Below are 26,383 nucleotides of genomic sequence, written 5' to 3' on the forward strand. Positions count from 1 at the left end.
AAAATCAAGGTGTCAAGAGTAAATTTGGGCAGTCATTGTTCCCGGGGGGAGTTGGGCGGGGTGGGGGGTGGGGATGGTGAGGGTTTCGCTGCAGGCCTGTTTCCCCGTCTCATAGAGTTAGAATCATGTAGTTTTTGATTCCTGACCGATCCTGCGGGGGCTGTTGGAGGAAGGGTAGGAGGAAGCAGGGGGTGGGCAGACTGTCTTCTCCCTCCCAGATAATTACCACTTGCAACTAGTGCCTCCAGCTCCAGCCCGCCCTCCTCCCTACTCCCAGAGGCTCAGGTGCAAGTTTGCACGTCCGCCAGCTCCCTTATCTCCCTCCAGGGAATTTGGGTCCTGCTGGGATTTTTCCAGCTCCGGTGACCTTCCTCAGGAGACTGAGGTTTCCTTAGAGGCCACCACCCCATCTGATCACCAGGCTGTCTCAGCTTTTGCGGCTGCCTGCGGTGGTGGAGTTCCATGGACTCAAATTGGGTGGGGCTGAGGACTGGTGAACCTTTATACTCCCAGACCTCCGGGCTGCCCTTCTGTCCCCCTGTTTCACTTTCCCGGATCCTGAACCATACTCTCGCCCCCGCCGGATTCTGCTCTAGCCCAGGATCCAAGGCGCCCTGCAGTTGTTGGAAAGGATTTCTCTGTGCCGAGAATCCCTTCCACCTTTGATCGCGCCAGGTTTCAGAGTGGCTGAGTGACTTTCCCGAAGGCACACAGCTGAGCGCGCGCGGACGCGGACATCCTGGCCGACGATCTGTCCACCGCCTGCACGTGCTGATCCATTTCCTTCCGCGCTCGCGTCCGGTCGCCGCCCCTCGCCTCTCCCAGCTTCATTTCGGCCGCAGGAAGACAGACTCGGCTTGGGAACTGTGGGCGGGGTGACCCCATGCCACGGGCGAGACCGCGTCCCCTGCCAGGGGCCCCGCTCCTCGGCTAGGCCGGCTGGGCAAGGGAGCCAGGGGCGGGCCTCCTACCCCTGCCCCCTGACCCCGGCCCCGGTCCCCGCCAACACTGGGCTGGGGGGCCCAGGCCCCGCCCTCGAGGCCCTCCTCGTCGCATTCGCACACCTGCGCACCCTTCCCCGCCCCGTCCCTCCCCAATCCGGGCTGGGAGTGTCCCGTGGCCGCGCCCTGCCGGGTCCGGACGCGCAAGCCTAGCCGCCCGCCCGACAGCGGCTCCGCCACGGCGGCCGTGATAGCTCGGTCCTGCTGCAGCGGCGGCCCGGGCGCCGCACTGGGGCCGGATTCGGGCCATGCTGGGCCGGCGGCGCGTCTTCGCCATGGAGCCACTGGGCGGCCAGGGTGAGTCGCCCACTCAGGGGCGGGCCCGGACCTTTGGCCTGGAGCCAACTCTCGTGCCCTGGCCCCTGTCTGCGCTCTCCGCCCCACCGGCAGAGCCCGCACTGCCTGGCGCAGCCCGCCGACCTCGGTGCGCCCTCCTCGCCGCCTCCCTTAGGAAGGGCCGGGGATCGCGTCCGCTGTTGGAGACTCTTACTTTTTGGCGTTAAACCGATCGTCACCTCCACCCCCATTTTCCCGGGGTCCACTTACCTCTAATTCCTGGTCAGGATCCTCCTTTCCCTGGCCCCTGCCCCAGCCGGCGGTCGCGAAAAGCCCTCATCTCTGCGGCGGCGGACCTCTTTGCAAAGGAGCCACGCAGGGGTAGACTTCCTGGTGGACTTTCTTGCCCAGAGGGGCCTGGTTTGGCATCCAGGTGCGGCAGTCCGGGAGAAGGAGGCCGGCCTCCGTCCCCTCCAACCTCCAATTCTGTATCTTTACGATCGATCGGGCACCTAGATTGCAGGAGAGCCTGGCACAGACCAGGAGAGCTGTAGAGAGGACAGTGATTGGGCGACCGCGCTGCTTCTCCTTCTACCATTTGGGTTCCCTTTCCTCAGTTCAGATTTTTCTCAACTCTCCCAAATCTTCTGCTTCTCACTTAAAAGAACAAAAGTCCAAAATGATTATGTCTGTTGTGATTTTCGTTACCTTTTCCCTCCAGGACTTCCGGGATGGACTTTCTCTTGCATCCTGAGGCCAGTTTAGATCCCGGCTTCCCTCTTTGTGTCCTTCCCCCTCTCCCGGAGGCGGGGGCACAGTCACACTCCCCCTTGGGGAGCAGTTGAGGAGGCTATAGTTCCCCAGTGATGGCTCAGAGGTCTTAGGCTGACCTCAGGGGCCAGAGTGCAAGGGCTCCCTGGAAGCAAGTGCCCGCCCCTCGAAGGAAGATATCATTAACAATTACTTTTGTAAAAGGGACCCCGGTCCTAACCCAATCTCCCAGACAGGGATGGAGGGATCTGGACGCAGCTGTTGTCCGCTGGTCTCCTCCTGTCACCTTTGACCCAGGACACTCCACCCAGGGAACACCACCAGTTGCAGGAATGTTGGCGCAGCCGGCCCAGCCTGATGAGTGACTCTCCTTGCAGATGGGGCTGGCGAGGATCTGGCACATGGTTGTGTAGTGCCTGGAGTCATCAGCACCTACAGGAAGATCCCAGATGTGGCTCCAGTTTGCTCATCAGACTCCTGGAAGAGGCACGACCAGCTGAGAGGTCCCCAGGGGCAGGCACCGCTTCTCAAACTGGCCTCCCAGGACTCAGGAGTGGAGATGGCAGTTGGGGACAGCTCCCCGGCCACCTCACCTGACTTTTCTCAAGACTCTCTGAACTTTGAGCCCCTGGGGAACTCTGAGTCCCTAGCCCTTGGTGCCCTGGAGCCTCCTGCCCACCTAAGCCGGCTTCTAGCCAGCCGTAAGCTGGAGCAGGTGCTGGAGCGCTCCCACCAGCTCTCAGTTCCCCCTACCAGCTTATCTCAACACTGCCACTCCCCAAAGCTGTCGCCTAAGTGTGAAATGCCCCATTCTGAAGCAAGAGGACCGGAGGCCACAGAGGCAGAGAGTGATTTAGAGGATGGCCTGGAACAAGCAGAGGTGGTAAGTGCCAACTCTCAAGTGTGGGATGGAGATGGACTCCCCCCTACCTCCCCTGCCACCGCCCCAACCTTGTTCTCCTTGGAACTCTCCTAGGCAGGGTATTGTGTGTGTGAGTGTGTTTGTGTATGTGTTAATCACTTAATTGTGTCCAACTCTTTGCGACCGCCATGAACTGCAGGAGGAAACAACCCTGGCGCCTGCAGCTTGCCAGGCTCCCCTGTCCATGGAATTCTCCAGGCATGAATACTGGAATGGATTGCCATTCCCTTCTCCAGGGGATCTTCCCAACCCAGGGATCAAACCTGAGTCTCCCATGTTGCAGGGAGACTTTTTACCATCTGAGCCACCAGGGAAGCTGGGGCAGGGCATTCCTTGCTTCTAATTGATGGTTTGAATGAGACGTCTCACCTCACCCCCAACCCCCAGCTGTGTGGAGATGAGCAGGGCCTGGGGCCTACCTGGCCCTTTGCCTGGTTGGGCACAGGGTGACCAGCTGGGTGTGTGTTCCTCCTCTTACTTATTCTGCCCCCATCTACTGGCCCGTTGGGTGGGAGTCTGGCTGGGTTCAGAAGTCTCTCTGACCTCACTGTGTCCCACAGGTGGAGGACTTGGGGCCTGCGGCCTGCTCAGGCCTTCCGGGGCAGGGTCTTCGCTATCTGGAGCACCTGTGCGTGGTGCTGGAGCAGGTGGCAAATCTACAGCAGCTCTGTCTGCAGCTGCAGACTCAGAGGGGCCCTGGGGTGAGTGAGCTGTGAGTGGGCAGGCCGGCTGGTGGGCAGGTGAATGGGGGAGGCAGAGGATCGGTGGGACCCCTGAAACCAGGACTCCCTTCAGAACAGCCTCAGCCCTTAGCCAGGCCCAGAGAGCCTGTCTCTCCTGTGCACAGGATCCTGAAGAGGAGGCGCAGACAACCCTGGCGTCTTCACCTCTGCCTTCTTATGCCCCAGCCAGTGAGGTGCGCGGGCCGTGGGAACGGCTCAGCCAGACAGAGGAGACAGGTGAGCGCCAACGGCATCTCCCTCTGCATCTTGCCCGCCCAGGGCCCCACAGGCAGACCGCCTGAGCTCTGGGCTTGATGAGTGCCTTCCTGTTCCTTGCTTGGGGTAACCGGATTATCTTTCTGAAGGAGCAAGAACAGCTTCACCCCCAAAGGTAGGGGCGCCCAGTGCCAGCCCTCCCAGGCTGTCAGAGGCCCTGGCAGAGCCAGCTCACACCTTCTCATCCTCCCAGGAACACAAGGTAGGTGAGGGATATATGTGGGGCCTGGCCTGCTGCAGTGGGAAGGCTCGTGTGCTGCAGTCCATGGGGTCACAAAGAGTCGGACACAACTGAGTGACTGAACTGATATGTGGGGCCTGGTGACAGGATGGGGTGGGGGTGGTATGGTTGGGATGTGTGAATACCCTGAAAGCTAGAATATGAGAGGATTCCTATTTGGAGCAGGTGACTTGTCCTGATTGTGGTTACAACTATCTGTGGGAGCTTGGTCAGGGATATGTTGTGAGGAGGGACCCTGGGTGACCCCCTCACCCTCTGCTCAGGGGGATCACTCCCATTGGAACAAAGTCAAGGTTCTGCTCAACCGGATCAGGTGGGGCAGCCCTCGACCTGCTGAACTTGCCACCTCTGCCGATGGCCCTGTCCCCAGGTGAGTCCTGTGACCCAGCCCCCAGGTGAGTTCTGTGACCCTGCCCAGGGCAGGGCAGAAGGAGGAGCCTGATGAGCTAGGAGGCTGAGGTGGTGCTGCCAGTTGTTATTTTTGTCCCTGCAAAATTTGAGAGAGGCAGTCTTAGAGAAGGCTTCCCTGGTGGCTCAGCGGTAAAGAATCTGCCTGTGATGCAGGAGACCTGAGTTTGATACCTGGATCTGGAAGATCCCTTGGAGAAGGGCATGGCAACCCACTCTAGTATTCTTGTCTGGAGAATCCCATGGAGAGTGGAGCCTGATGGGGTCACAGAGTCGGACACAACTGAGCAACTAAACAACGAATCTTGGAGAGGTTGTGGGAAGAAACAGAAAGTAGTTAAAAAGCCCCATTTATAGATGAGGAGTCTGAGAACTGGGCTGGGGAGGGAAGTCATCTTCCTGAGGCCACATGGCGAGCCAGTGGCAGAGCCAGAACCAAAAGATAGGAAATCGTCATGTGAACCCAGCAAGCCCTCAGCCCTCAAAGCTGAAACTTAGGTCACCTCCCTGGGTTTCCCCAGGAAAGCGAGGTAGCACACAGAATGCCGCAGTGGGTGCTGGGAGTGAGGGCCAGCACCTTTACTGAATAACTCTCCAGGGGGTTTATCCCCATCAGTTAATATCCTTAGGCTTTTCACAATTGTTGGTCAACTCTGGGGCCAGCGTTACTTTTCTTTTTAAGATTAAGTTTTGGCTGTGTCGGACCTTTGTTGCTGCTCGGGCTTTCTCTAGTTGTGGCCACTGGGGGCTACTCTGTTGAGGTGTGTGGGCTCCTCACTGTGGTGGCTTCTCTCGTTGTTGAGCACAGGCGCCAGGACATACGGGCTGTAGTAGTTGGGGCGCATGTTAGCACAGCCTCGCAGACTGTGTGATCTTCCCAAACCAGGGATGGAACTCATGTCCACTACATTAGTAGGCAGATTCTTTTTTTTAAAAAAAAAACAAAAACCCTTTTATTTTGTATTGGGATATAACTGATTATTCCAGGGCTATATTGCAGCCCTGGTGATTGTCCAGTCAGTTATCACCAGGGCTTTCCAGGTGGCACAGATAGTAGGGTCTTACTGCAATGCAAGAGACCTGGGTTCAATCCCTGGGTCACGAAGATCCCCTGGAGAAGGGAATGGCAACCCACTCCAGTATTCTTGCCTGGGAAATCCCATGGACAGAGGAGTCTGGCGGGCTACAGTCCATAGGGTCACAAAGAGTCGGACATGGCTGAGTGACCACCACTTTCACTTTCGTGGCCAGTTAACAATGTTGTTGTAGTTTCTGGTGAATAGCAAAGGGACTCAGCCCTACACATGCTTGTATCCATTCTCCCCCAACCCCCCTCCCATCCAGGCTGCCACATAACACTGAGGAGAGTTCCATGTGCGGTACAGTAGGTCCTTGTTGGTTATGCATTTTGAATATAGCAGTGTGTACATGACCTTTTCAAACTCCCTAACTGTCCCTCCTCCCCACCCCCTACCCCAACCCCTGCCCTAAGCAGGCGGACTCTTAATCACAGCAGTCTGCCATCATTATCTTTGTTTTTTTCCCCTAGTCTAGAGCTTCCTTCCTTTTTCCACAGGATTGCATCAAGGGACCTCCCTGAAAGGCATCTGGGCCATCCCCTCCAGAAGACCTTTATGCCATCATTAGTGGTTAAGAAGAAACAAGACAAAAACCTCTCTGTACACTGAGACCTCCTGGTGCAGGGGTCTGACCCCGATGGGGCGAGTGCAGTGAAGTCTCCTTGCCGTCTGCCCTGATGCTGCTTCTGGGCACTGCCAGAAAAAGCTGTGGATGCTCTGTCTTCTCTCTGAACTCAGGCAAGGGCTGAGTCCTTCTCCTCTGAGCAGCCAAGGAGCCCTGGGTCCCTGAGAGGCCCCAAAGTGCAGCAGCTCTGGGGCTCCTTCTTGATTGCCAAAAATCCCTGGGCTTAGGCAGTGTGAACCTCACTGATTCATGGGGAATCCATGGGGCGTGTCAGGCACAGTGGTATATCGGCACCCAGTGTGGCTGTGGGTCTGTGGGACTGTCAGTGTGGTGAACGGATTGGATCCAGCTGGCTGTCTGGAATCATGCCCTCATGGTGAGGTAACCACAGGACGATGGACGTGGCCTTCACTCCTGAGTGGACAGTTACTGATCTGGAGTCCTATCTTCTTCCTCATACTCAAGTGGGCAGCCCTAGAACAGAGAACGGTACTCTTGGCTGCCTCTGCCTTGAATCTTGCCTGAAGACTGCACCAGGGATGGGAGGGTCAAGTACAACACAAGGAACAGCAGAGTAATCTTCAAGGTCTACTCTCTGCTGCTTTACTGCTTATATCATGGCTGAAACCAGAGGCCCAAATTAGCATTTAGACCTTGACAAAATCGCTTAACTTTTCTGAGCCACAGATGCCCACTTAATCTCCCAAATAGTATAACGATGCCTGCCTTGCCTACCTCACAGACTTGTTCTGAGGATAAAGTGAAATTAAGCTGCCTCAAAATGCTTGCTGCTGCTAAGTCACTTCAGTCGTGTCTCTGTGTGACCCCAAAGATGGCAGCCCACCAGGCTCCCCTGTCCATGGGATTTTCCAGGCAAGAGTACTGGAGTGGGGTGCCATTGCCTTCTGAATGTTAGATGAATAGGAAAGGGGGTTGGAGGGAGGCTAGACTGGAGGGATGATGAGAAAGTCAGAGGATAAGGGGGAATTGGGGTTGCTAATTGGGGCTAAAATGGCCAGTGATTAGTGGCGAGACTTGGAACGAGTCATTTGAGTCTCTCACATATCACATCTGGGAATTAGAACACTAACACCTGACCTGCTCATTCCCCAAGAGTTGATGTGAGGACTAAAGAAAACGACTGTGAGAATTCTTTGTAAATGTATACCTAAATATTGTGAAGGTTTATCTTACCATATCACCTGTGTTGACTGAAAAAATACACACAACCTAAGAGACCTTTATTCCCTGGGAATTTTTAGGACTTCAGGCCTTGGAGTCAGCATTTCCTCAGAGAACTCTTTCTAAGGAGGTGAGGTGAGGAGTCAGGTTATATAAAAGTCTGCAGCAGGGGATGGGGGTCTGAACAAAAGTTTATTGTTAATTAAGGAAAACCGAGTATCTCAAATCAAGAAATTTAGCACTCTTCTAAGTATGAGAAGCTGCAAGCGTCTGGGCTCCCTGAATTCATTCCTTTCATATGCGTCTCACTTATTGGGGGCCAAATCCTACCGCATGATCATATACATCTTTAATTCCTCTTTCAGCTTAGGGAGTGGGGGATGTGGTGGGTGGCTGCCTCTTGCTCCTTCTTGCACACACCTGCCCCCTGCCCCAAGCTCCTCAACATTTACCAGGGAAGTGGCTAAGCGGATGATGGCTGCCAGATAGCTGGTATTCTACCTAGGCTCAGAAAAGTATTTTTCTGAGGGAGGAAATGGAGGAAAATATTTTCTATGGGAGGAGGACATAGTCAGCACACCGATATGGGAAGAACTATTCCATTTCACACCTTTTAGGCTCCAAGCTCTGTTAACTGAGAAGGGGGTAAAGTTTAGTCTCCTGCAGGCACCCAGAAGATGGGAGGTTTAAGTGGGGGGTACCCTCAATGAAGGGTAGGGCTAGAGATGGGGTCATTGGTTGAGTCAGACACAAGGATATCTCTATAGAAACGGGCACTGATCATGCATCCTCCTCCAGTCAGCTGGTTCTCTTGCTGCTGCTGGCTTGGGGGTCCGCCAGAATGAAGCATAGGTGCTGCTTTATGTTTGAGGGTCCAGCTCCAGCTGTCTTTGGACCAGGAACCAGCTCTCTGAAGTCTGCTTTTCTCATGGGGCACGTAAGCGAGGACACCATCGACGCGCGGCTTCCTAACGCATATCCGATCGGGGAAGGCGCACTTCCGCTCAGCAGTTGGAGCGGGATGGCAGGCCGGTGTGGGGGAAGGGAGAGGTCGGTGGAGAGGAGGGAGGGACTATATCCGGGAGAGTGGCAGCTTCCGACCAGTGGTCGTGCTTCCGGAGAGGCGCTTCCGGTGGCGGCGGCAGCAGTGGCTCTGGTGGTTCCGGGTGTCTTTGTCCCCCCGGTGTCGCGGCCCTGGCCCGCAGGTGGGTTGGGGGGGCCTTCCGCCGCCCCTCTGCCTCCTTGCCCCTCCCCCGGCCGAGGGGCTGCGAGAGCCAAGCCGCGAAGATGCACTGGGCGCGGAAGGGGCCGAGCCCCTCTCCGGACTGCAAGTCTCGTCTCCCTGGCAACGGCCTCGGCCCTGGGGGCGGGCGGGAGGAGGAGAAACCTCGCGCCTTCGTCCTCCCACGGCGGCCTGGCCGCGGCCCGGCCCGGGAGATCCGGCTCTGTTGGCCGCTGAGACGGGAGCCGAGGCACGGGGAGCGGGGGAGCAGGCGGGCGGGCGCGCAGCCGGATTTGCGTTCGCCTGGCCGCGGAGCTGTCTTCTCACCAGCCCGTCCGGGGAACAACGGGCCGGGCTTCCGGGGAGAGGGCCTACACCATCTCCTCTCCGGCACCAGCCTCCTCCATTTTTCCGGGCCTTGCGTGGAGCTTTTTGGCGGATGTATTTGAATGAATGAATGTCACCAGGGCTCTTTCCAACCCTTCACTCTCCCCAACCATCTGAGGGTGGCGTGGCATAGTGAGAGGAGCGCTGAGTTGTCGGGAGACATAGGTGTGAGTCCTAGTTTTTAACGTACCTGGTTCTGTGCCTCGGGCAAGTCTCAGTCCCTCCGAGCTTCGGTTTCCTTTTGTTTGAGTGTAACAGTGTTACCCATCACTAGGTTATTGTGAGGGAAACTGGAGCATTGTAATTTCTCTCTTTCCTGGTCCATTTCCTGTTCTCTCCATCTGTCTTCCCTATTCATTCTCAGTATACATTTCCCCACTTTCCTTCAGATCCTTAGTTCCTTTTTGGGGGGTAGGTGGAAAATCTTCCCTGTGAATTGTTAATTTATTTCTTTTCTGATTGAAGGTTTTTTCCCAAGACTCTGAAAGAGGACAGCATTCCCAATGTCCCAGTTTAAGCGCCAGCGGATCAACCCGCTTCCAGGGGGACGCAACTTCTCAGGTGATCACCTTTATCTCTACCTGGCCCCACATTGGGAAGTATGTGGTTTGAAGTTAGTCTTTAACAGAAGTTAGTCTTTAAATCCAACAGGGGTTTTCCTGGTGGAGTGCAGTTTGCTGCTAATGTTTCTTAGGAAACTAGTTAATGACCACAGTGGTTGTCAGCAAAACTCTGTTGGGACTTGTACAGATCCACTTTACACTTTGGGTTTCCTGTCTCCTCTAGCTGACTCTAGTGCTTACCATGGTAGGTGCAGTTCCTGGATTGCTTCTGTTCCAACAGGCGCAGCTTCGACGTCCCTTCTGGGCCCTCCTCCTGGTTTGCTCACTCCTCCTGTGGCCACAGACCTGTCCCAAAATGCCAGGCACCTTCAGGTAAGTTGGGCATTCTGTCTAGTGAGTTTCAGCACTCGGGAGGACCTCAGCATGCATGGTTGTCCGATGCTTTCATTCTTACATGACGTTGTTCATCCTTCTTGACACTCCTGTCGTCAACCAGTCCAGAGATAATTAGACCTCTCTGACTGGGGAGTACTTGGTTTTGATTCTAGGGAAATCTCTAGGGTGCTTTTTGGAGTTACAGAAGAACTGGGAATCCTAGAAGCAGCTTATGGCCCAAGAATCAGCATGACTCCCCCCACCTTCAGTAGGTTATGTCCACTAGACACATGTGCTTCCTTCTACAGGAAGCTCTGTGCAGTACTTTGAGCTGGGGCTGGAGGGGTGGAGAAAGATGAGATGCTAATGGCAGAGCATGGATAGGTGCTCCCTCTTACCTTTAAACTGCACTTTTCTCACATAGGGTGGAGAGAAACAACGGGTCTTCACTGGCATTGTTACCAGCTTGCATGACTACTTTGGGGTGGTGGATGAAGAAGTCTTTTTTCAGCTAAGGTAGGCTGAGGCTGTTCCCCTTCTGGAAATGCTTACGGGATTTGGTTCTGTCACCATGCTGGAGGGTCCTTCTAAAGAGGTTGCTTTGCTGTTATGCAAGGTGTGAGAAATCTTGATGGGAAGGGCCTCATAGGGACAGTCAAGGTGGCTTGGCCAGGGTCTCTCTCCTAACTGGGTCTCCTGGCTTGTGTGCTGGCAGTGTGGTGAAGGGCCGGCTGCCCCAGCTGGGTGAGAAGGTGCTGGTGAAGGCTGCATACAACCCAGGTCAGGCAGTACCCTGGAATGCTGTCAAGGTGCAGACGCTCTCCAACCAGGTATTCATCTCTCCTCAGCTTGTGCATTGGAAAGGGGTAGAAGGGACACCCTGGTGCCCGGAAAGATGGACAGGAACCTTTCTTTGGTCAAGGGGGTAGGGCCACATCTTTCCAAGGTAGTGAGCGCTTCAGCCATGGGATGTCCTGAGTTTCCTGGTTACTGTCCTGCAGCCCCTACTGAAGTCCCCAGCACCTCCCCTTCTACATGTGGCAGCCCTGGGCCAGAAGCAAGGGATTCTGGGAGCTCAGCCTCAGCTGATCTTTCAGCCTCACCGGATTCCCCCACTCTTTCCTCAGAAGCGTGAGTACCAGCGACATGGATATTGGGGGTGTGGCTTTATGGAGTACTCTGGTTGAATGGACTTGTAAGAATTAGGTTGTTCCTCTCAGTAGAAGTGGAGACTAGAAGAAGGGGACAGGAAAGTTGGGCTAATGTTTAGGTGTTTTGAGTCACTATCCATTTCCTTTCTGCAGCTCTGAGTCTCTTCCAAACATCCCACACACTTCATCTGAGCCACCTGAACAGGTTTCCTGCTCGGGGCCCTCATGGACGATTGGATCAGGGCCGAAGGTAAGATGATCATCAAGCAGGAAAGGTGCTTCATTTCATTGCCTCTAAGAGAATGTGCCCCCCCACCCCGACTTGTTTTTCGCCACTTCTTGACACTAACATTCTCTTTGTGCAGCTAGATCCTAGTCCCCTTACCCTAAGACAGGCTGACACATTGAGAAATAGTGGATCTTTATAAGCTGGTTCAACAAGTAGGGATTTGGCATAATTCATCTTTCAAAATATCACACTGAATTTGTTTTTAATGTATAATTTTGTCTTTTATTTCTAGTCTCTAAGATTGGGACACCAGCAATCAAAACTGAAGAAAATAGTAGGGTCCAAAAAATTTTTTTTTGCAGTGTGTTTTTTTAACTGAAGCATAATTTACAATGTTATACCAGTTGATTGGATATTTTATGTATTATGAGATGATTACCACAATAGCTGGTTACTATCTGCCACTCTACAGAGTTATTATGGTATTGATTGTGTTGTCTATGCTGTATATTACATCTCCATGACTTACTTTATAACTGGAAGTTTGTACCTTTTAATCCCCCTTCACCTGTATTAGGGCTTCCCTGATAGCTCTTTTGGTAGAGTCCACCTGCAATGCAGGAGACCCCAGTTTGATTCCTGGGTTGGGAAGATCTGCTGGGGAAGGGATAGACTACCCACCCACTCCAGTATTCTTGGGCTTCCCTGGTGGCTCAGTTGGTAAAGAATTCGCCTGCGATGAGGGAGACCTGGGTTTGATCCCTAGGTTGGATCCCTGGGTTGGGAAAATCCCCTGGAGAAGGGAAAGGCTAACCACTCCAGTATTCTGGCCTGGAGAATTCCATGGACTGTTTATATAGTCCATGGGGTCACAAAGAGTTGGACATGGTTGAGTGACTTTCACTTTCACCTATTTTGCCTATTCCCCCCACAACCTCCTCCGCTCTGGTGACCACCAGTATGTTCTCTATATCTGTGAGTCTGTTTCTGTTTTTGTTGTTGTTTTTTTTTTTTAGTTTCCTGTAGTGCATGATTTAATTCTTAGTATAAACCATGTTTCTTCCTATACACACAGAAGTCAGTGATGTGATGGACTATGTATGTTGCACTCTGTCCAGAAATCCTGTGCTGTGGACATGTAGACGTGGCCTTGTATGGAGCAGGCATGGTGGCTTTGGGCCTTTGGGGCATTCTGGGCCATTGTGTGTCATCTGTGAGTGTCGGGAACTGCCAGGAGCATGCTTCCTGTTTTCTGATCCTGCCTTACCCTACCTAAAAGTTTTTGTTTCTATCCCTAGGAGTTATGCTCTAGACTAGTTTGTTGAAGACACGTTCAAGTTATTTCTGTCAGTCTTCTTTTTAACTTTTTATTATGGAAATTTTCAAGTATAAGCATAGTAAATACCCTCATATACCCATTACCCAGCTTCAACAAGTATCAATACCTGCCATTCTTTTTCATCTACCTTATACTTTTTTTTTTAAGGTAAAATTTATGTAGGTTGATGTGCACAGCTCTTAGATGGGCAGTTTTGACAAATGAAAAATCCCATGTGACTCACCCCTTTTAAGATACAGAATATGTCCATTGCTCCAGAAAGGGTTTTCATGTTCTAGTTCTCTTCTGAAATGAGGACTGTTCTCAGAAGGAAACCGCTTCCTCTCCCAGAAGCCAGTGATTGTTACTTGTAAGTAAGGGCTAAGACTGCAGTCTACTGCAAACATGTAAAGGGGGCATGGAGTTCCTCAGAGAAAAAGCTTTAAGCAAAGTGATGTAGCTAGTCTGCTGAAGCTACTGTGTGTTGCCTTGGGATAGGTCATTGGGAACTTTGGAGTGGGGAGCTCTGATTGTGTAGGATTTTTTTCCACAGCATCTCCACTGCTTAAAACAGTTTCATTCTCATGTTACTGGTGTATAATTCACATACACCCATACCTCTTGTCCTCTGCATCTTCTTGGTCTTCAGTTTCCAAGGACTCTCCAACTCTCCCATTCTGTGAGTTTATTAAAGACTTCATTATAGACTGAGGACAGCAGGTGCCCTCAGGGGTAATGTAGCCTGGGTGGAAATCAATGGCTGCTATTGACTTTTTGCTTTAGGTTCAAATGCAGCCTTCCTGTAAAGCCAGTAGCATTTGATTGTCCAGGACACACCAAGCCCTGTGCAAGTTCTGTGTTCTGTTACTTGGGCCATAATGCTTCAGTGTCATGGCCTCTAGAGATAGAAGACATGACTTTTGGGAGTGAGATCCTACCATGAGTCTGTAGAAGGGATTTGCAGAGCAGGGGAGGGGCCAGTAGCAATGAGGTCACCCTCTCGGGGAACAACCGTTGATAACAGAATCAGCCATCTTAGTGTGACTGGAAACCAGGCTTTCTTTTTGAACTTCAGGTTTTGGGAGGCAGAAACCAGTGTCTCCTTTGGATTGCTAATGCTCAACTACTGAGGGGTTTAGACAAGGATACTCAGCCGGGTAGACCATCTCAGTGTCCTGCTAAAGTTACCCAGATGGCTTCCACTGTTCGTGCTTTATAGTCTCTTCCTGACAACTGACAATAAAGATTACAGGATTCAGTGGAACATGCACTTCAACTTGAGGTTGACAGCCTTTACTGAAGAGTTCACTTCAGTCACGGGTGAGCTGAAGAGAGTTGTCAAAATGGCTTTGGAGCAGTTCTTCTGTTAGAGACACAGAAGCACTGATACCCCACAAGGGCAAGATTAGAAGGCAGCTTTTGGAGGGAGATACTGGTGAACAAGGACATTACCGGGGCAGAAATGTGAGAAAAGGAACATTCTGTGTTAAATATAATTGAGTTAGTTAATCAGGGGTGTAATGATTAGGGAAACAACCTAAGCAGGTCTAAAGGAAAAGAGCAGAGACCTGGTAAATAAATATAATTAGCTCAGCATTACCTCAGCACGAAGAATTGACAGTTGATTTTATTTCCCTTGTGAGACATCGGTTTTTTCCCCCCTTATCAGTCTGGCATTTTATAATGGTCTAAAGGTTTTTTCTTTTCTACTGTTTTTATTGCTTGTACCATAACATAGTGGTACTGTAATAAATGATTTATTATAAAAATGTAGTGTATGATATTATGTAAAGTTAAAATACTACAAAAATTATCATTCCCTCTTTCCCTTTAAAGGTAAGCATTTAAAAACTTTCTAATTAAAGTATAGTTGGTTTACAATATTTTATTAGTTTCAGGTGTACAACATAGCAGTTATACTCCATTTAAAGTTATGTGCTTTTATAGCTCATACTCCATTTAAAGTTATAAAATGTTGGCTATAATCCCTGTGCTGTGTATTACGCCTTTGTATCTTATTTATTTTGTACATAGTAGTTTGTACCTCTTAGTCTCCTATTCTTATCCCCCCATCCCCCTGTCCCCAAGGTAGCCATTCTTATATTTAAAGACCTTTAGAAAAGCAAAATTACTTCCTGTCACTTTTTTCCCCAGTGTTCTTTTCTAGTCTTTATATATCTATCTATCTATATATGCATAGTTTTTATAATTTTAATCTGAGTTCAGATTTTTTAACGCATTCTCATTGAACATGTGTTCCATATTGCAGAGTAATCCTCAGAATTGTTTTAATGGCTGTATGATTAGTGAATTTTTATGACTTAAATGTGTAGGGTTAAGGGTTTGTTGGGCTTCCCTGGTGGTTCTGATGGTAAAGAATCTGCCTGCAGTGTGGGAGACCCAGGTTTGATTCCTGGGTTGTGAAGATCCTCCAGAGAAAGGAATGGCTACCAACTCCAATATTCTTGTCTGGAAGATTCCATGGAACAGAGGAGCCTGGTGGGCTACAGTCCATGGGGTTGCAAGAAAGTCAGACATGACTGAACAACTAACACTTTCACTTCACTTTTTTCAAGGGTTTGTTACCAGATCTGTCTCTCTTAATTAAACTTGATAGAACCCATAGCATGGTACCATATATGTATCTCTTGTTTAAAAAAAAGTTCTTTTTCTCATTTCAAAAAATTACATGTTAGCTGTAACTTACAATGTTAAAAAAAAAAAGTTCTTTTTCTCATTTCAAAAAATCACGTTAGCTGTAACTTACAATGTTCGTAAAAATATAGAAAAACTATTTATCAGCTTTATCAGTCAGAGGCGTCCACCATTAATCTTTTCTTTCTGTCAGTCTTTAAAGCTGTCTTTGCTCATTTGAGGCACTGTTATCTATACAGTGTTCCGTACTGTACTTTTTGTTGAATACGAATGGTTTTCTGTTATTTAAAGCATTTAAATGTGTACTTTGATATCTTTAATAACAGTCTCTTATATGGCTGTTAGTATGGCTTATTTATCCATTTCTTTAAAGTTCAGGATTCAGATGGTTTCCAGCTCTTTTTAGGCCAACATGTCCTGAAGCTGTATTTAACAGTATGGTTTCTTCCTTCTGGTGATGAATCAACCTCCAGCGATGACTATGACTCCAAGAAACGCAAACAGCGAGCTGGTGGAGAGCCTTGGGGTGCTAAGAAACCAAGGCATGACCTGCCTCCTTACCGAGTCCATCTCACTCCCTATACTGTGGACAGGTGAGTGGGGAGGCTGGGCTTCGGGGTGAGACTTGTAGCTTGTAACATTTTTCTCGTGTAAATGAGATATAGTCTGGGAGTAATTGTGTATGTGTATTCTTATGACCTTTTTGCTCACTTCATTTTTGTTTTTTAATATGACAAATTTATTTCAGAATCTCAAATTCAGACCAGCATAGCACCACTGATTTATGATTTAATCAACAGAAGTTGTTATGCCAGCCTATAATTATGGCATCCCAATCAAAATCCAGGTGCCCAGTACCAGTTATAAATCAGGTGGAAACTATGGGTCATGGGAACGGTGGGACTGGTTTCTCAGGGAAGCTCTGAATGGTTTCTTGAGTGTGACGGCATGTACGAGGTCACTGGCCCCCACACAAGCTTACTTCTCACGTGTAGAAACTGAGTAGATTGAGTGATCCCAGATGCCAGCTAGCAGGGGAGATGCAGGGCTCCAGCTGCTGTGTTAGAAGCCCCCAGGGCAGATAGACTTTTGTCCACATGGAAGTGAGGGTGGCCTCTGAGCACCTCCTCATGACGGGCAGGGAGGGCGGGCTGCCCTGCTTCCTCCCCCAGGCCTAGGGCGCACCTTGTACTCTACATGCTGACCCACCTGCCTCCCTAGGGTAATCTCAGGAGACCCTGGTCCCCACATCACCACTGTGGGAGGGTGCATCTTGAGTGGTCAGGACACCGATTGCTAATGATTAGCCACACACACAGCTGTGATTTTTTTTTAAAATCACAGTGGAAGCCTGTTGTACATACTATTGGGCCCTTTGTTTTTTCACTTATCTTGGAATTTATTCCACAGTTTGTTAGACTGATCTCATTCTTTTTAGCAACCACACGGCTAAGTGGATGGACCAGAATTTATTGAAACAGGTCTCCATTTTTAATCTGTAGTTATTCTAAATCTTGTTGTAATAATAAACATTCTTCTCTAGACATGTCTGTGGACAGGTGCAAGCATTTTATTGAGCTCAGTTCCTAGAAATGGAGTAGCTGGCTTAAAGGTCTGTGAACCTTGAAGGTATGGCCAGGCTTCTCACAGAGGCTGGGTCAGTTTACCTTCTCACACGAATTGTGAGGTACTTGTACCCCTAGCCTTTGCCAGCACTGTGTTAGCCAGCTTCGTGATCTCTGTCAGTCCAGTAGGTGAAAAGTGATACCCTGATTTGAATTTCTTCAATTATGAGTGATACTGAGGGTATTTTCATGAGCTTTTCAGTCTCATTCCTTTTTCTGAGTATCTGTTGCTATCAGTTTTTCCAGTTGTCTCTTAGATGTGATTTTTTTTTAGTGATTTGTGGGGTTCCTTTTATATTAACTTTAAGATAAAGACTCTTTGCTGTCATATATTGCAAATGTCTTTTTTCCTTTCCCTAGATTGACTTATAGCATTTTAGTGGTCAAATCTAATCCATTTTTCTCTCTTCAGAGGTGTCTTCCTTAGAAAACTCTTCTTTCTCAGATTATAAAAGAATTTGCTTCCTTTTTCTTTCAAGTCTTTTTTATGGTTCCATGTTAAAAAAAAAAAAAAATTCATCTTTGCTCAATCTGGAACTCCCTGCTTTCTTCCCACAGCCCCGTCTTTGATTTCTTAGAACTCCAGCGCCGTTACCGCACCCTCCTGGTTCCCTCAGATTTTCTGGCCGTGCATCTGAGCTGGCTGTCAGCCTTCCCTGTGAGCCAGCCCTTCTCTCTCCATCATCCAAGCCGTATCCAGGTATCTTCGGAGAAGGAATCAGCTGCTGATGCTGGTGCAGAGCCCCCCCCTACAGACAGCGACCCCACCTACAGTTCCAAGGTGAGTTGGCTGGGGTCCTGCCACTTGATCCCCTTGTTGAGGGCTGAGAAAACTCTCAAGTGTCTCCTTCACGCCTTCCCTATCAGGTACTGCTGCTCTCCTCCCCGGGACTGGAGGAATTGTATCGTTGTTGCATGCTGTTCGTGGATGACATGGCTGAGCCACGGGAGACCCCGGAACACCCTCTGAAGCAAATTAAAGTAAGAGCTGGGGCCCAGGAGGCAAGACACACTCACTGATGATGGTCAGTCCCTGTCAGCTGAGATGCTGCTCATGAGCTCAAAGAAACAGAGTTGAGATACTAGTCGTTCTGCCAGGAGCAGGGTGTGGCCCAGAGATGGTCTTACTAGATTCACGTGGGGTTCAAGTTCATGGGTAGAGAGCCGCCCTCCACATGCAGTATGGTGGACTCTGTTCCCCAACAGTGGCAGGTGGTTTCCCAAGGGGAGGCCCAGATGATTGGTTTTTCGTGTCTTATCCCTGGTCTCTCTTTGCAGTTTTTGCTGGGCTGGAAGGATGATGAGGCAGTGCTGGTGGGGGGTGAGTGGTCTCCTTCGCTGGATGGCCTCGATCCCAAGGGCGACCCACAGGTGCTTGTCCGCACCGCCACACGCTGCGCACAGGCCCAGGCTGGCATCGACTTGAGTGCCTGCACCAAGTGGTGAGTGGCTGCCCGAGCTTGTCTGTGGGCACCACTGAGTGGGTGAGACCCGGCCGGAGGCCAGGCTTCTGCTGGGCCTTTCTGACCTGTCAGCTCCTGTCAGTTTCCTTGTCCCTGCTCATCTCCCTCCCTCTAGCCCTGCCAGTGGTTGCCACAGTCCCGAGCACGGCTAGGGGTGTGTAATTGTGTTGAGAGCCAGCTCCTCAGATGTGGTCCCCAGCCACATTCCAAGCTCCTTATTGCCACGGCATCTCGGATAGTAACTGTCGGGTTACCTGTCTCTTCCCATGGACCATTTCTTGAGGACTTGGGCTGTATCTTTTAGAGCTTGGCCCTCAGTACATGTTCATTAAGTGTTGACTGGCAGCTGAAGCACTCACTTATGAATGTCATGGGTCAGCACTTCATTTTTCCTTTCACTGTGAGCAGGTGGCGCTTCGCTGAGTTTCAGTACCTGCAGGCAGGACCCCCGCGGCGGCTCCAGACTGTGGTGGTGTACCTGCCGGACATCTGGACCATCATGCCCACTTTGGAAGAGTGGGAGGCCCTGTGCCAGCAGAAAGCTGCAGAGGCAGCTCCCCCGCCCCCAGAGGTGCCAGCGGTGAGGCCAAGGCTTACGAACCAATGAGGGAGGTAGGTACATGAACCCCGGGACCCAGGTGGTCATAGCCCTTGACATCTGCCACAGGAAGCAGAGCCTCCAGAGCAGCCGGCTGATGGATCGGAGCAAGCAGCAGACACGTCTAAGCAGAGTGCCGAGAATCCGGAGGTCACTGCACAGCAGGAAGTGGACACCGACCTCCCGGAGGCCCCCCCACCCCCTCTGGAACCTGCTGTCATGGCACGCTCCCGCTGTGTAAACCTGTCCCTGCAAAGTATCGTGGAGGACCGGAGGCCAAAGGAAAGGATCTCTTTTGAGGCAGGTGTAGGAGCTGGCGGCTGTGGGGTGGTAGGGAGTGATGGGAACACTCTGTCCTGAGGCTCATGGCCTCCCGCCGCCTCCCCCACCAGGCCACGGTGTTGGCTGAGCTGTTTCTGGAGATGCTGCAGAGGGACTTTGGCTATAGGATTTATAAGACGCTCCTGAGCCTTCCCGAAAAGGTTGTGGCCCCGTCTGAGCCCGAGAAGGAGGAAGCAGCCAAGGAAGAAGAAGCGGTCAAGGAGGAGGCCAAGGAGGCCAAGGATGAGGTACAGAGTGAGGGCACAGCTGCCGAGGCAGACGCCCCGCCGGTGAGTATCGCTGCCCTCTGTGTGGGCACTGGGGCGGCAGGTCCTAAGGCCCAGCAGAACTGGAGCACAGGCACGCCATGGCTCTCCTCTCACTCCCCCACACTCACTGCACGCGCCTCCTGACCCTGGTGTGATTTGGGCACGGGGCATGTAACTCTCTTGTGTGGCTACACAGCTCGGAGGTGAAGCACCTGGGAGAAGGGAGGCGGGCCTGGAGCATTGTGAAGGGAAGCGTGGTTGACAGGGCGCCATGGACATCTGTGTTCATAGCAGTGCTTTGATGGGTACAGGTGTTTTCATGACCCTACGGTTAACTACAGTACTGCATTTTCTTAACTGTTTCTAAAGTCCATGGGTGTGCTTCTTGCCTAAATATAATCAAGTAAGCAGATTGCTTATGGGATTGGGCTTGACTCCTGAGGAGCACCCCAGGTGTCTGGAACTCGCCCTGGTCTGCTCTGTGACCCCTGTGTAACAAAGTACATTAAATGAGACACTGCACGTAAGCCTTTATCCCATTGCCTGAAGACGGCTGACGTGAAAATGTTAACCATTGTTATGGTGGGTAATTCCAGGGGCAGCTCTTCTCCTTATCATCTGGGTCTGCTTCTCCTAGAAGGAAGATGGGCTTTTGCCCAAACCCCCAAATTCTGGGGGAGAAGACGAAGAGAAACCCCGGGGTGAGGCGTCCGAGGACCTGTGTGAGATGGCCTTGGACCCAGAACTGCTGCTCCTGAGAGACGACGGGGAGGAGGAATTTGGTATGTGTGGCGCCGGCCAGATGGTGGCTTCTTGACACTGTGGCCTTACTGCTCTCGTTCTGGGTGGAGCCAGCCCGGATCCGTGTGAGCCCTGCTCTAGGCTCACCTCAGGCTTTCTGTAGCAGGAGCCAAGCTGGAGGATTCCGAGGTCCGGTCGGTTGCTTCGAACCAGTCAGAGATGGAGTTCTCAACCCTTCAGGACATGGTGAGACCTTCAGTGTGCTCTTGGGGCTCCGTGATCGGGAAGCCTGGCAAGGCCTCTGACTCTCCTGGGAAAGGGATGCTTTTACTGAACGGCCTCTGGCATTTTTTTTTTTTAATAGAATGATAGTTCAAAAAAAAATTATTTTGGCTTCACTGGGTCTTAGTCATGGCACACCGGGTGTCTTTTGCTGTGGCACACCGATTTCCTAGTTGTGGCACGTGGGCGCTCTAGTTACTCCATGGCACGTAGGATCTTAGTTCGCCAACCAGCGATTGAACGTGTGTCCCCCATGCTGCAAGGTAGATGCTTATCTGCTGGACCACCAGGAAAGTCCCAGACACCTGGCACCTTCTCATTGATGAAAGACAAAGGTAGCTCTTGGCTCATGGGATACCATACTCATATGATCCAGGAGAATACTTCAGTGTCTCTATCAGTGTGGTTCTGAGCGAGCTGTCTGATCTAGGAGCACACACGGTTCCTCTCTGGGTGACAGGCCTTGGGGCGGAAGTGCCCTAGAGAGAGATCTTTGCTCACAGGCCAAGGGTCAGATCTCCAACTGGAAGGTGTGTCTGGGTGTGAATGTGTCAGCCAAGCTGCATTATTTTGAAAGGGATTCATCCTGGGTGATTTAGCATTAAGAGAGCTATTTGTAAATCTTGTTCATCCTTGTTTCTCTTGCAGCCCAAGGAGCTGGAACCCTCCGCGGTGCTCCCTGTGGACTGTCTTCTTGCTTTCGTCTACTTTGATGCCAACTGGTGTGGCTACTTGCACCGGCGAGACCTGGAGAGGATCCTGCTTACCCTTGGGCTGCGGCTCAGTGCAGAGCAGGTAATGTCTTCCAGTCCTCCCTGAGATGCCTCTCCCAATGTCGTTGTGTGTAGGTGTGGCTGGGGATGCTGTGGCTCTAGGTTCTTGTGTGCCATTACAGGGGGCTTGCACCTTCTAACTGTGGGCATCGTGGGTGTGTGTTTCCTACAGGCCAAACAGCTGGTCAGCAGGGCAGTGTCTCAGAACATCTGCCAGTATCGGAGCCTTCAGTACAGCCGCCCGGAGGGCCCAGATGGCTCACTCCCTGAGGACCTGCTCTTCGGTGCGAACTGGGCTCTGCGGCCTCCAGGGGACGGGGGTGGCTGGGCTGCTTTCTCCCACTTCCCATCCCTGAGCCTTCTCCTGGCCCTCCTAGGGAACCTGGACCTGCTGCCTCCTCCCGGGAAGAGTGGGAAGCCGGGTACGACCCCGGTGGAGCACAAGGGCCTGGTGTCCCACAACGGCAGCCTCATCAATGTGGGGAACCTGCTGCAGCGTGCAGAGCAGCAGGACAGCGGGCGGCTCTACCTGGAGAACAAGATTCACACACTGGAGCTTAAGCTGGGTGAGTGGCCTGTGGCTTGGGGAGATGAAGCGGGAGGCCCGCACCCCAGACTCCAGGCTGCCCGCCATCCACTCCCCTCTTAGCTGAGCAGTCTCTCCGGCCTGCCCCCACCAGAGGAGAGCCATAACCGTTTCTCAGCCACTGAAGTGACAAATAAGACACTGGCAACGGAAATGCAGGATCTGCGGGCCCGGCTGGCCGAGGCTGAGGAGATGGCCCGGACAGCCGAGCGACAGAAGAACCAGCTTCAGCGGCTGCTTCAGGAGTTCCGAAGGCGCCTGACCACCTTGCAGCTCGACACACAGCGGATGCTTGAAAAGGTGAGCCTCCTGGAGAGCCGGCCGTTGTGTGGTGAGGTGGGTCAGCACAGCCGGCCCAGCTTCACTGGCATTTGCCTTCATCTGCTAGTTTCTTATGGAATCCATCAGTCAGCAGCTTGTGACCGGGGAGCCTCACAGGAGGAAGTGGTTAGTAGTTCTCGGATGGGATCTCGGATCTCAGCCCTTCCTCCTCCGAGCCCGGATTCTCATGTCTGTTTCAAACAGGCCGACAGCTGGGTAGAGAAGGAGGAGCCAGCACCAAGCAACTGAGGGGCCTGGTGCAGGAGCCGCCATCCTATGAGGTCAGCGATGGAGCCTGCTGAAGTTAGAGCCCAGAAAGCAGCCAGAGCAGGACCTGGGAGCTGGAGGCAGGGGTGGCTGACCCGGCGGCAGTCAGCCTCTGTAGAGGCGCTCAGGCCGTCAGGGTGGGGTCTGTCTGTGCCACGTGGGTCGGATGAGTGAGGAAGCCGGTTCCACGCGCAACTAAATCCAACATCTTGTGCACCCCTCGGATGTCATTTTGCCCTCTACTTTGGGATTCCTCCTGGGGCCCTTTCGTCTTGTGCTGACTTTCTCCTGTCCTCTTCCAGTTTAGAATAAGACAGGGCAGGAAAAGGCTTTTCAAGTCTGTCATAAGGTCTGATGCCAATAAACTAAAGAAGCAGATGTGGAATCTGGTTGGGGTTGTAAGAGCCATTATGAATGGCACAAATCCTGCCAGGTTCCAGGAGCAGGTTTTTGGGGAGGGGGCTCCCTGGCCATCGCAGGAATGGTGTCAGTGCTAGTGAGCGTTTGGTGTGGGGCCGTGTCTGCCAGTGAACACTGTTCCAGCTGCCCCAGACGTGCCAGAAGAAACCAGCACCTGCCCCCTGGCTCCCTGTGTTCAGAATGTGGTATTGGCTCTGGCCCAGCCTTTCCCCTTCCCCACAAGTCTTGCCTCTTTCCATTAATCCGTGGTTTCAGTTTGACTTTGTATATAAAGTTGGTTTTCTTTCTTTCTTTTTTTTTTTTGGCTTTTTGTTTTTTAAATAAACCAAAGTCAAAAACAAACCCAGTGTGCTCCACAGCTCTCCCCTTGACTCCTTGTCTAGGTCTGATTCTGCACCCTCCTCCCCACCCTCAACCCAGCCTCTGCTGGTGGAGGTGTCTCCTCCAGAGGATGGTTGGTGGGGGGCAGCTCTGGGGTCCATGGCCTGCTGGTCAGGAGAGGGGATGCTCCGGGTGGTTGGGGTGACCCCACCCTGACCAACCCCCTAACTCAGCAGGGGGCAGCCTAACCCAGAGAGAGACCTGGGGTGGCCCCCTCTTTATAATTACAGCATACTAATATATGGACATTTCATTGAAAATTTTACTTGGAAAAATAAAATTCCAAATAACCAGGTGAGACATACACCCACTATTCTTGCTCTGAGGCCCATGACTTTGTCGGTAACGTTTAGTGTGGTAGGATATTTACACACGTTGAGTCCCAGCTTCTAAGGAAGCTGTAGGACTAGGGGTCTCCCCTGCAGGTGACCAAAGGCTACAAGTGGGCTGAGCCTGAGTGCTGGGAGACACTCCAGGGCAGTGTCGCAGCCTCTCCCAGAAAAGATGAGTCTGAGGTGAAAAGGCAGCGTAGGTGGGGGACTCCCAGGGGAGCCCTTCGGGAGGTAGATGTGGTCCCAACTGTAGCCAGGCAGAGACTTCTAGGGAGCTGACAGTCCAGGCTCTGGCCCGAGGCCAGGAGGCACTTTGGACGGTTCTTGAGGAACAGACAGTCTACACTGCTTACCTGTCTGCCGGTTTCTGCTACAGTGGGGTAGAGACACAGTAGCCTGCTAGGGCTCTTGGTGTCAGGCTTTCCCAGGGGCTGGGGAGGGGGAGCCACTGCTGTCCCCATACTTCTCCCAGGGAGGGGCCCTTTGCTGGCTGATGCCTGAGCTTTTGAGCTTTCGAAAAGGGCAGATGAGGGAGGCTGGCTTGTGTTCCAGAGTCTTCCCCAGGCCAGGCTCAGTCATCGGCCACGATGGAGAGGGCTCGGAGCTCGCTCAGCCTGGCCTCGTTCTCCCGCTCCCGCTGCTCGTCAGGGCAGCCGGGCTGGTCAAGCTGCTGGGTCAAGTCTCCAAAGATCTTGTGCATTTCTGAGTAGTACACGACCTGGGGATGGTAAGAGGAGAGGTCTGCAGGTGCTATGCTCAGGACACGGGGCCCCAAAGCACTGCACCCCTGGGATGGTGGGCAGAGAAGTTGGAGCCTGTGGGCTGGCCCCCTGCTGTTCTGTCACCTCCCCTCCACCACCGCCCTTCCCCTTGGACTGCAGGACAACCACGGCCCTGAGCCCTTCAGGAACGTTTGCTGCCCATTGCCTGGGTGCAGAGGGGAGTGACAGGTCCTTGGTGAGGTGGAGGCTTGAGCTCTCCAGGCAGCTGAGGGGAGAGGGCTGGGGGGAGTGGGTAGACCCTTGGATCCTGGGGGTGGGCCTAGGGAGTCAGGCACTTGAGGGGCTACCTGCTTTATGGAAGCCAGGAGAAGCTCTTGGCCATGGGGGAGAGGTCAAGGCAGCTCCCAGAGCCCTGGGACAGTCTTAGAGGTCAAGGTGAGAGGGGACACACCTTCCCAGCCCTGACCACCATCTCAGCTGCAGACCCAGGAAAGCCAAGCCAGAGACCAGGATTGTTCTGTGTCTCCTGCCCAGACACCAGAGTAGGAAGGCGGCCTGCAGGAAGGACGTGGGGGCAGCAGGCTGAGGAGTGAGGACCATCAGCCGGGGGCCCCTTCTGCCTCAGCCTCCACCTCCCAACCAAGTGAAAGCATGGGCTTTCAAGAAAATGTTCGATACTGCTTGAGCACCCTGAAATTTTACCAGCTCCAGCTCCAAGCTATCTCTGGGGAGGAGGAACTCTCCTTTTCCTGAGGCTTGCAGTGCTACTAGGGGCAAGGCCAGGTCACGTCGCCTTCCACACTCCCAGAGCTGGGTCTCCACTGGCTGAGGGGTAGTTGAATCAAGGTCTCCAAATCCTGTGTCACCCAAGGGGCTGGGGCCTGGGCTGGGGTGGTGAGGATGGATGGCTCCCTCCCCCAGCTCCCTGCCCCGAGCCGCACTGCGCAGGCTGAGTCACTCGGAATGCTCACTTCTGTGACTAATGACAGCAGCAGCCGCGGGAGGGGGAGGCTGGCGCTGACGAGGCAGTAAACAACCCCTCACCACCCTGCTGCCTGGTTACAGGGCACCCAGAGCTCCCTGCCTGGGCACTTGGTTTTCCTCCTGCACACAATGCAGGGTGGAGGGGCCATGCTGGGGGCCTGGGAGCACGGCACAGGAGAGGGAAGGCTAGGGCCTCCTCAAACCATTGCCCTTTGGCCCAGGGAGAAGCCCCTGGAAGCAAGCCTGCATGCACCTCCAAGGGCAGGGCCATCCCCACGCACTCAGCTCTCTGCTTCACTTTCCCTGCACCCCCGGGGTTCTGGTCACTAATGTTAATCCTGCTCAGGGCTCCGGATCCCATGATTCCCATGGGTTCTGGGGTTCTCCCAAGATAGGCTAGGAGAGAGAAACCTGGCTTTTCCTCAGAGTCTGCAACTGTGGACGCTGCAAGAACGAGTGTGTCCACTAGAGGGCGCCAGACACCCAGGCCAGGAGCTGAGGAGCTGAGGTTGGAGGCGGAGGGGGACATGCTGAGCCTTTAGCTTTGTTACCTGGTGGGAAATTGGCAGAATGCTGACTACCTGCTGTCACCTTGTGGAGGGAGTGGGAGGAGGCGGCGGGGTGTCCCACATATAGAAAACATTTTGGTTTTGGCACCTCAACCTTTTCCCGCTAACTGCTTGAAGAATGTGGGGCAGAGGAGGGCAGGAGCGACTCGGTCTTTATACCCTTGAGTGGCAGGAGGCATGGTTCCTAGGGCCACCTCAGTGCACCTCCACCCCAGCCCAGCCCAAGTGAGCCTACCTTTCCACCGAAAGTGGTGCCCCAGAGGGACTGCTGAGCATGGTTCTCTCCAGGGTTTAGGGACCCTGCCCAGGGTTGCTAAAGGGCAAGA

General features: G+C 52.6%; 3 protein-coding genes across 9 annotated transcripts in view; 2 read left to right on the plus strand and 1 right to left on the minus strand.

The window, feature by feature from the left end:
- Positions 85-7,755, plus strand: C8H8orf58 (chromosome 8 C8orf58 homolog). Of its 2 annotated transcripts, XM_018052317.1 has the most exons (7): positions 1,206-1,298; positions 2,426-2,931; positions 3,531-3,671; positions 3,818-3,929; positions 4,058-4,170; positions 4,473-4,579; positions 6,194-7,755. In XM_018052317.1, the coding sequence occupies exons 1-7, from the start codon at positions 1,250-1,252 to the stop codon at positions 6,303-6,305; spliced, it is 1,140 nt and encodes a 379-aa protein (XP_017907806.1). In that variant the 5' UTR covers positions 1,206-1,249; the 3' UTR covers positions 6,306-7,755. The 2 variants fall into 2 exon arrangements, with proteins under 2 accessions (XP_017907805.1, XP_017907806.1); XM_018052316.1 differs by lacking the exon at positions 4,473-4,579 and having other exon boundaries at positions 85-1,298; positions 6,194-6,331.
- CCAR2 (cell cycle and apoptosis regulator 2) lies at positions 8,503-23,411 on the plus strand. Of its 4 annotated transcripts, none has more exons than XM_018052313.1 (21): positions 8,503-8,708; positions 9,578-9,673; positions 9,956-10,047; positions 10,475-10,566; positions 10,766-10,880; positions 11,052-11,181; positions 11,355-11,451; positions 15,877-15,996; positions 17,587-17,809; positions 17,896-18,009; positions 18,307-18,470; positions 18,900-19,071; positions 19,159-19,389; positions 19,482-19,700; positions 20,317-20,461; positions 20,584-20,666; positions 21,351-21,497; positions 21,648-21,759; positions 21,853-22,041; positions 22,156-22,361; positions 22,587-23,411. In XM_018052313.1, exons 2-21 carry the CDS (start codon positions 9,616-9,618, stop codon positions 22,629-22,631), a joined length of 2,754 nt encoding a protein of 917 aa, XP_017907802.1. In that variant the 5' UTR covers positions 8,503-8,708; positions 9,578-9,615; the 3' UTR covers positions 22,632-23,411. The 4 variants fall into 4 exon arrangements, with proteins under 4 accessions (XP_017907802.1, XP_017907804.1, XP_017907803.1 ...); XM_018052315.1 differs by having other exon boundaries at positions 8,575-8,708; positions 18,900-19,062; XM_018052314.1 differs by having other exon boundaries at positions 8,576-8,708; positions 20,587-20,666.
- Positions 23,693-26,383, minus strand: part of BIN3 (bridging integrator 3) — a 50,544-nt gene continuing 47,853 nt past the window's right edge. For all 3 annotated transcript variants that reach the window (XM_018052318.1, XM_005683996.3, XM_005683995.3), the window contains one exon: positions 23,693-24,500. In XM_018052318.1, coding sequence (XP_017907807.1) covers positions 24,354-24,500 — 147 coding nt within the window. In that variant the 3' untranslated portion in view covers positions 23,693-24,353. The remainder of the gene's footprint in view (positions 24,501-26,383) is intronic.

Source organism: Capra hircus, chromosome 8 (genome assembly GCF_001704415.2).
Source record: "Capra hircus breed San Clemente chromosome 8, ASM170441v1, whole genome shotgun sequence".
Classification (NCBI taxonomy): Eukaryota; Metazoa; Chordata; class Mammalia; order Artiodactyla; family Bovidae; genus Capra; species Capra hircus.